This window comes from Euprymna scolopes, chromosome 45 (genome assembly GCF_053919585.1).
Source record: "Euprymna scolopes isolate OS-2025 chromosome 45, ASM5391958v1, whole genome shotgun sequence".
Classification (NCBI taxonomy): Eukaryota; Metazoa; Mollusca; class Cephalopoda; order Sepiida; family Sepiolidae; genus Euprymna; species Euprymna scolopes.
In genome coordinates, this window is record NC_136526.1 from 26067090 (window position 1) to 26077089 (window position 10000).

The 10000-nt window shown below is 30.5% G+C and overlaps 2 protein-coding genes across 2 annotated transcripts in view; one reads left to right on the forward strand and one right to left on the reverse strand.

The window, feature by feature from the left end:
* The window catches only part of LOC145269297 (pyruvate carboxylase, mitochondrial-like), a 402794-nt gene that overhangs the window by 347102 nt on the left and 45692 nt on the right, over positions 1–10000 (reverse strand). The window lies entirely within an intron of this gene.
* The window catches only part of LOC145269058 (uncharacterized), a 3390-nt gene continuing 657 nt past the window's right edge, over positions 7268–10000 (forward strand). The window contains exon 1 of the mRNA XM_080124660.1: positions 7268–7641. Coding sequence (XP_079980786.1) covers positions 7270–7641 — 372 coding nt within the window. The 5' untranslated portion in view covers positions 7268–7269. The remainder of the gene's footprint in view (positions 7642–10000) is intronic.

Sequence of the window (10000 nt, forward strand, 5' to 3'; positions counted from 1 at the left end):
TACCCACTAGTATGGCATCAAGAGGCCCCACCAGAAGCTACTGCATGGTCCAGAATGCCTTCACCAAATGGCAATACAGCAGCCCCAATACTTTGCACCTGCTGATAGGACAGCCTCCTTAGTGGTTAATCCAAGGTTTGGGTCCCTGACTATCAGGCGGATAACGTCAGCCCAGACAAAACGTTTACCTCCAGCACCCTTACTAGTGACATGGCTACAAGGATAGACATAGAAACAGGAAATTTCCGCCATCTCTGCCAACTGTTCGCGCAAAATACTGCCAACCTAGAAAACAGCTATTTCTTCTCCCTTTGTCAGAAAAATCACTCATTAAAAAATGAGGACTGAGGGACAAATAAGAAGAAGCGAGAGTAACAGGAGCTGCCAATAACTATCCATCGCTGAGTTTATTTGTGAAATAATGTGTGAATTTGTTCATATCATCGTCAGTTACTATTCCAAACGTGTCTGTCTCAACCAAACTTTTTATTTAAAAAAAAAAAAAAAAAAAGTAAGCGCCTTTAATATATGTCGGTTGGACTATTATTTTTTATATATTTGTGAAATAATGTGTGAATTTGTTCATATCATCGTCAGTTACTATTCAAAAAGTGTCTATCTCAACCAAACTTTTTATTTAAAAAAAAAAAAAATATGCGTCTTTAATATATGTCGGTTGGACTATTATTTTTTATATATTTGTGAAATAATGTGTGAATTTGTTCATATCATCGTCAGTTACTATTCAAAAAGTGTCCGTCTCAACCAAACTTTTTATTTAAAAAAAAAAAAAAATATGCGTCTTTAATATATGTCGGTTGGACTATTATTTTTTATATATTTGTGAAATAATGTGTGAATTTGTTCATATCATCGTCAGTTACTATTCCAAAAGTGTCTGTCTCAAACAAACTTTTTATTTTAAAAAAAACAAAAAAAAAAACAACAAAGCGGGAGACCAATACCCGCATTAAGCTGGTCTGCAGTTTGACTTGTTGCTGGCTATCTTGCCCTTGCTTGTTGCTGGATGTCAACATTTTGAACCGAGAGAGAGAGAGAGATAAGCTGTCGTACAAAGCTAAAACTCTGTAAAATCATCTTTGTATAGATACTCCCACAGGCATTTGTCTATTAAAAAAAAAAGAAGAAAAAAAGTCCTGTGGCAATAAAAAAGCTGTGACATGTGTACGCCTGTAATGCTGGATGCATGTAACAATTAATCTGCCATCATTATATGTATTTATTTATGTATATGTGTATGTATATTTATATATGTATTTGTGTGTGTATATTTATATATGTACATGTGAGTTTATATGTATTTATATCTATGTGTATATGTATGTATATGTGTCTATGTGTATATATGTTTGTGTGTGTATATATACATTTATATATGTTTGTATGCATGTATGTGTGTATATTGCATGTATGTGTATGTATGTGTGTATGTGTATGAATGCATATATATGGATGTGTATGTATATGTAGGTACAGTGGCGTATCTAGGGTATGGCAGGCATGGCCCGTGCCATGGGCGCCACTCTGACATGGGCGCAAAAATCGCTTGACAAAAATTAAAATTTGAACATATACGTAATTACTGGAGCGAGTTTTTCTGCATAATTCCGATATATTCAAACCGGAATAAACGGAAGGTCACCACCCTTTTTTATGCATTCTATGTCAAATCATCCAGGGCTTGACACCCATACCCTCAGATTTGGCTGTAATTTGCAGTGCAGGTAGACAATATAGAAACTAAGAAATCCTGAAAATTTGAGCATCTAATTCCAAGCGGTTTCCGATTTAGAGCATTTTTTGTTTTCGTTTTTGCTGCATAATGTGGCGCCTGGGATAAATTTTGTGATGTCATTTCTTTGAATATTTTCTGATTGAAAGATCGTGTGGCTCTGAAAATTTGCACAGGTAAGTATTTTGACCCAAGGAATCCAAAAATGGCATCAGATTTGCTAAAAAGTGAATCCTTATAGAGATATTAAGGGTTTTTGGATTTTTTACCCACATGCACCAAAATCCAATAAAAAAGGGTGTGGCTGATATGGTAATGCATTTTTCTTTATTTTCATATATTTTTTCTAGACACAATAAATTACCTCTGGACCAAAAATGGTAAAAAGTTCTTGTTCCGTTCACTCACAGTTTCTGTTGAAAGTCGGGTCTATTTTCGATGATAATGAAAAATATTCCCTCCCCTATTAGATGTAATAATTAATTTAGACATTTGCTAAACTGACATCACACCCTAATTTTGGAATAAATTTGCAAGTAAGCCAGATACTAAAAAGTTCTGATAACAATTTCAACAATTTCACAGGCCTATAGTCTTCAAAATTAATTGATAAGGGTTGGAAACACGAAGTTATGATAAAAGTATGCTATTTTTTTTAAATAAGAAACTAGTAATAGGATGGTAAAAATCTTAAACTTTTAGTACTGTCTCAATCCAACAATTTTTATTAGAAAACTTCTTCAGAAACTTTTTAACCCTCAAAATACCACGGTATTTTGATCCAACTTTTAAAACTTTCGTCTATATCTTCCTGAAAATGCGATTTTTTGCTCCCCTGAATATTTCTAACCTATCATATAGTGTCAAAAAATCATAAATTTACAAAATAGTTTTTTTCAGGGATGTCCTTGAGAGGGTGCCGGGAAAACTCGTCCCGGGAAAACTCGTCTCGGGAAAACTCGTCTCCGGAAAACTCGTCTCCGGAAAACTCGTCTCGGGAAAACTCGTCCCCTTTCGCTAGGTAGGAAAACTGGTCCCTTATTGAATAAATATCGATTGAAAACACATTTTATGATCGTTCTTGAAGGAGATATTGTTTTTTAAAATAAACTATAGCCCCCCCCATAATATTTTTAAAAAAATATTTTTACTTGTTTAATGTTTTTTTTTGTGTTTTTAATAAAAGCGTTTATTATGTTCATAAACGAGACCGCATATTTTTTTTATATTAATATAAAAAGAATTTACTTATATACTGTTGTTTATAAAAGGGTAAAATCGATTTTTCTACCTCGCCGACTATGTTGTTTATTTAATTCATTTGGAATCGTTTATTTGGTAAAGAAAAAAAAAACAGAAAACAAACAAAAAACATGTCGGTCGAGTCGAGTGTTACGGGAGAACGAGAAATAATGCCCGGTATCTTAGGGGGTCTTGATAATCGTTAAAAAATAGAAAATTAAAGAAATTACTGAGGGAGATTTGGTTTTAAAAAGAAAATAATAAATTTTAATATTTTTTAAAATATAATTTAGAGAGAGAGGGGGGGGATAAAACCTATATCTCCCTTCGAAAAGCAACCAACAAAAAATGAAATTAAAAAGATTCTTGATAAACGATAGCGGAGTTTTCAATAAAATTGATTAATAAATTTATTTAGTGATTACTTTCTCTCTTAATGATTGATTTTAGAATTTTGAAGTAAAAATTAAAAAAATTAAAAATGAGTTAACGAGAGATTGTTAGCACATGGCATCTCTCGCGCCAAAAAAATATTTCGCTTTTAATTTATTAGTTAATTTTTGCAAAATTTGACAGGACGACAATAACTGTTGATAATTGATAAAATCATAATTTTAAATAACGCATGAGTGCATTTGGTATGACAGAAAACAAAAACATAACAACAAAAAACTATCATAATTAAAAAAACAAAACCAAAAGCGTAACGAAGAATCGAATCGCTCCCTGTTTTTTAATTTTTGGGTTTTGTTTTTTTTATTGTTTTTATGACTCCAAAAAACATCGTTAAAATAAGAACAAAAAAAAATTTGTAATTAACTTTGTATGAACATAATAAACGCTTTAAAATAAGTTAAATTACTAAGAACTTAGCCAGTTAGGTAGAAAACGGACACTTAGAAAATCGATTTTATTTAAAAAAAAAAAAAAAAAAAAAACATTAAACAAGTAAAAATATTTTTTTAAAAATATTATGGGGGGGGGGCTATAGTTTATTTTTAAAAACAATATCGCCTTCAAGAACGATCATAAAATGTGTTTTCAATCGATATTTATTCAATAAGGGACCAGTTTTCCTACCTAGCGAAAGGGGACGAGTTTTCCGGAGACGAGTTTTCCCGAGACGAGTTTTCCCGGGATGAGTTTTCCTAAATTCTACTAACCCCTATAAAATTCTTAAGAAATTCCAAAATAATAAAAGTGACCTAAAATGATCTAAATTATTAGCCTAATTTCCAATTTCAAAAACGATTCTGAAAAAAAAAAATGTTAAACTTTTCCATAGCTGGTACTAAAAGATAAAATGAGGAATATTTATTTTTAAGCTACCAGTACAAATAAAACCTAATAACAAATATATGGTGTGGATTTATTTTAGCTTTGTAGGAAAAAAAAAAAAAACACCATAAAACATGACCTTTTGATTTCTATCCAGTCCTTCAGCATTGACAAATCTAACAAGAAGGTGCTAAAAGATCTTAACTTTGGTTTTTAAGCTGCTGGCTATTTATTGGTTGAGGCTGCTCTCTGTTTACTGGTTTGTAAAACCAAGTTCTAAATATATAACAGGGGGATGGGTGAAGATAAAAAACAATAAAAATTAATTTTACTGAAACCGTTTTGCCAGTTGAGTTTGTCTTGGAACTAACAAGACCCACAAATACAGACTAGAAGATTGAAATTTTGTCAGCCACCATAAAAATGTAAGTTATATTTTAATCTAAATGTAGAATTTAAGTAGATATTTTTACTATATAAAACTACTATTTATCTTATTATTATTATTATTATTATTTATTTTAAAATAAGTTTTCAGTAAAATTCTCTCATAAACAAAAGTGGTATTCTAGATTTTATTTTAAAAGATTACACATGAACACACTGAAAAACTTGACAAAGAAATATATCAATTCTTTTAGAATTTATTCACATGTAAATTTAATTTAAAATATTTCTTAGTTATTTTAGTATTTTCGGATAGTTAATAAAATAAATTTGGTATGTATGCAGAATATAAGCCGTGCTGAAATAATGTTATTTAGAAATTCATTTTTTTTTTAAATGAGGAGGAGATGACATTTTATAACTTTTCTTCTTCCACCTAACAATTAAATAAACAAAAATGTTGTAAATTAAACTTGATCTTATCAAAAAAATATCATGGTCCGCATTCTGCATGAGCACCAATAAATTTGTTATCGGAAATAAATTCTGGGCATTTTTGAGAATTATTCATTTATTTTGCAAGATGTGGCTTAAAGATTCCACTGGAATAAAAATCAAGCTACATTGCATCCATTCATCTGCTACTATAGAAATATAAGTGACCGTGAGCATATTAATTTGTAATAATATCTGGAAAAAAATTGTTAATTGCTTTAAAAGTAAGAATGGTCATGGTATGGGAAATCAATTTTATGTTAAATTTAAATGCAAAACTCATCTCTCAATCTGCATGCTAAAATAATTGTTTTGGTTATGAAGGTCAGGTTATTATTATTTTTTATAAGTTTCCCATTAGTTTTTGATTTTGATGGTGATTAAAGCCTAAAGTTATTCTCCAAAAGAAAACATATATTTTTACAAAAAAAAGTTATAATGAAAATGTTTACAAAAATTCTAAAACTTTGAAATTTAGCTATATTTTTGATTTTTCGTATCTTTCTTCATAACTTTTTTTTCACGTGTGAAAATACATTTTTTTTTTTCTTTTGAAGATTATTTTAGACTTTAATCTTTCGAACACAATCAAAAACTACTCGGAGGCTTATAATGATAAGCCGGCTGTCATAACTACTGCACCCCATCAGTTTTTAGCGGCTAGGACGCATTTTGTCAACTTTGCCGTTTGTTTTGTCTTTCCGCAAAAGATAAGCGAACACAATAAAAATGCCAGAATTATATTCACTAAATTAACTATTAAAAACCCTGTTACATCCACATCGCATATACTTTTTATCTTTTGTTAATTTTATTAAATTTCATTATTCGTATTACCATCAGGACTTAAGGTTAGGAGGAAAGGGACGTGGTTTTACTGATTTTACGAAGTTTTATCAGTAACATTAACACGGCCAAGATTAACCAAACTTGGTAATATGTTCTTTTTCACATCTTTTGCCTTGTCATAGAGGACAAATAAATTAATTATTACATCTAATAGGGGAGGGAATATTTTTCATTATCATCTTGACATGGAATTCTGGCTCATTAACACAAATAAGATCATGATAAGCATCAATATCAAATTTTATGAGAAATTCCGGTTTTTTAAAAACAGACACAAAATAAGAGTTCAATTCCTCAGGAGAATATATACAACTGTGGGTGTCTAACCCACTTTGTGTGCACGTTAAGTATCTTTCAAAGATGCTCTTGGATGTAGGCAATTTATTTACTGTTGTTCCCACATTGCTAATGTTTCGGTTGCTGAAACTCATGGATAAGGAATTCGCTTTTCTTTAAATATACACCAAAAGGGAATATTAAAATTAATTAATATTACAAAAATGGCAAATGACTTTTTAAAGAACTGTTTTAAGTGGTGTTAATCAACAGTAAACACCCACAACAACCAAGTTTGTTTTTTTTTTTTTAGGGAAAGCAGCTTGCTTTACTTTCTTCCAATCAGCTGAAGTTTTTAAATTATCTATGTTTTTCAGATAAACATTTCTGGAAGCAAGCAATTTGGTCTTAATTTTGTTTCTGTAATGTTTATGTAAAATAACCTTCCCAGCTTGGTAATATCTATTTCTTTTTGAAATGAGTAAGGCTATTTCATTGTTAAACCATGAGCATTTGATATTATTATATATTCTTACGCTTTTCTTAGGCAGCCAGGCAAGACACAGAAATGGTCTCGTTCTTTGGAGTTATTGACTCATTGTATAGCTTCTTTTCCCGTTCCACACAGCGGTGGGAGAAATTAAAAGATGCTGTCCCACTGGTTTTAAAGGCTGAAGCAGAAAGCCGTTGGAGTTCTAGAACAGAAGCAGTGAAGCCTGTACAAATGTATCTTGACAAAATCGTTGATGTACTAGACAGCATGATAGAAGATGTCAGCCAAACAATTGATACCCAGAGTGACGCTAAACAACTAGTAAATCGCATACTAACATACGAGTTTCTAACATTGTTGGGTTTTTGGCACAAAATACTTACGCCAATAGATAGTGCAAAAACGATTGCAAGACAAGACAATGAATTTTCACAATGCTGCCCTAGACATAAAAGGCCTAAGAGATCATTTCAATGATGCAAGAGAAATTTAGTTGATGAATGCTTGGAAGATGGCAAGAACCTTTGTGAAAAATGGGACGTTGAAATCAAAAGAAGGACAAGGGGAAAAACAAGAATGGCTGGTGAAAATGCACAGAGATGCCGGGTTATCAAGAACAGATGAAATGAAACGAGTCATGAAGGGAGCTCTAGACCGCCTGCACAAAGAGATGGATGATCGATTCTCCCGGTTATTTGACATCGATTCCAAATTTGGCTTTCTGTTGGATGTCCAAGGCCTTTGTTACGGTCCTGACTCATCTGACTGTGAACAATTAGAGTCTATGTGTGAAAATTTAGGAGCTGTGTACAGTTCAGACATAGATGGCAAGCAATTATATGAGGAGATTATGAATTTAGGAAAACTCGTCTCGGGAAAACTCGTCTCCGGAAAACTCGTCTCGGGAAAACTCGTCTCCGGAAAACTCGTCTCGGGAAAACTCGTCCCCTTTCGCTAGGTAGGAAAACTGGTCCCTTATTGAATAAATATCGATTTTATGATCGTTCTTGAAGGAGATATTATTTTTTAAAATAGACTATAGCCCCCCCCAGCTAATATTTTTAAAAAAATATTTTTATTTGTGTAATGTTTTTTTTTGTTTTTTTTAAATAAAATCGATTGCCCGTTTTCTACCTAACTGGCTAAGTTCTTAGTGGTTTCACTTATTTTAAAGCGTTTATTATGTTCATACAAAGTTAATTACAATTTTTTTGTTTCTTATTTTAACGATGTTTTTTGGAGTCATAAAACAATAATAAAAAAACAAAACAAAAAAATTAAAAACTGGGAGCGTTACTTTTTTGTTTTGGTTTTTTAATTATGATAGTTTTTGTTGTTATGTTTTTGTTTTCTCTCATACCAAATGCACTCATGCGTTATTTAAAATTATAATTTTATCAATTATCAACATTTATTGTCGTCCTGTCAAATTTTGCAAAAATTAACTAATAAATTAAAAGCGAAATATTTTTTTGGCGCGAGAGATGCCATGTGCTAACAATCTCTCAATTAACTAATTTTTAATTTTTTAAATTTTTACTTCAAAATTCTAAAATCAATCATTCAGAGAAAAAGTAATCACTAAATAAATTTATTAATCAATTTTATTGAAAACTCCGCTATCGTTTATGAAGAATCTTTTTAATTTCATTTTTTGTTGGTTGTTTTTCGGAGGGAGATATAGTTTTACCCCCCCCCCCTCTCTAAATTATATTTTAAAAAATATTAAAATTTGGGTTTGTATTACTGTACACATAGATTCGAAAAAGTAGTTAAAAAAACAAATATATAACAAATAAATGTTATCAAAGACAAGATAAGTTGGGTTACCCGATAAGTTACTTTTCTACCAAACTGGATATAATTCTCGTGTTTTTATTCAATTTAACATGTTTATTCAGCTCGAAAAACATGCAGTGTTTACCGATGTATTGGAAAATTAAAAATGGCGGCCGACTCTCTCTTAAACACGGTAAGTTCGGGAAAAGGTGTTATAAATAATAAACTAGACAAAATACTGTTAAAAAACAACCGAATATATGTCAACTTATGTCACAGTAACATATATTGAGCGAGTTTCTAACAGTATTTTGTCTAGTTTATTATTTATAATACCTTTTCAATATATGTTACCGTGACATAACTTGACATATATTCGGTGGTTTTTTAATAGTATTTTGTCTAGTTTATTATTTATAACACCTTTTCCCGAACTTACCGTGTTAAAGAGAGAGTCGGCCGCCATTTTGAATTTTCCAATACATCGGTAAACACTGTATGCTTTTTGAGCTGAATAAACATGTTAAATTAAATAAAAACACGAAAATTATATCCAGTTTGGTAGAAAAGTAATTTATCTTGCCTTTGATAACATTTATTTGTTATATAATTGTTTTTTGACAACTTTTTCGAATCTATGTGTACAGTAATACAAACCCGAACTAGAAATAATGTCCGGTATATCACATCTTAGGGGTCTTGATAATCGCTAAAAAATAGAAAATTAAAGAAATTACTGAGGGAGATTTGGTTTTAAAAAGAAAATAATAAATTTTAATATTTTTCAAAATATAATTTAGAGAGAGGGAGAGAGAGTGGGGGGGGGGTTAAAACTATATCTCCCTCCGAAAAACAACCAACAAAAAATGAAATTAAAAAGATTCTTCATAAACGATAGCGGGATTTTCAAGAAAATTGATTAATAAATTTATTTAGTGATTACTTTTTCTCTTAATGATTGATTTTAGAATTTCGAAGTAAAAATTTTAAAAAATTAAAAATTAGTTAACGAGAGATTGTTAGCACATGGCATCTCTCGCGCCAAAAAAATATTTCGTTTTTAATTTATTAGTTAATTTTTGCAAAATTTGACAGGACGACAATAAATGTTGATAATTGATAAAATTATAATTTTAAATAACGCATGAGTGCATTTGGTATGAGAGAAAACAAAAACATAACAACAAAAAACTATCATAATTAAAAAACAAAACAAAAAAGTAACGAAAAATCGAATCGCTCCCTGTTTTTTAATTATTGTTTTTATGACTCCAAAAAACATCGTTAAAATAAGAACAAAAAAAAATTGTAATTAACTTTGTATGAACATAATAAACGCTTTAAAAGAAGTGAAACCACTAAGAACTTAGCCAGTTAGGTAGAAAACGGACACTTAGAAAATCGATTTTATTTAAAAGAAAAAAAAAAGAAAAGAAAACATTAAACAA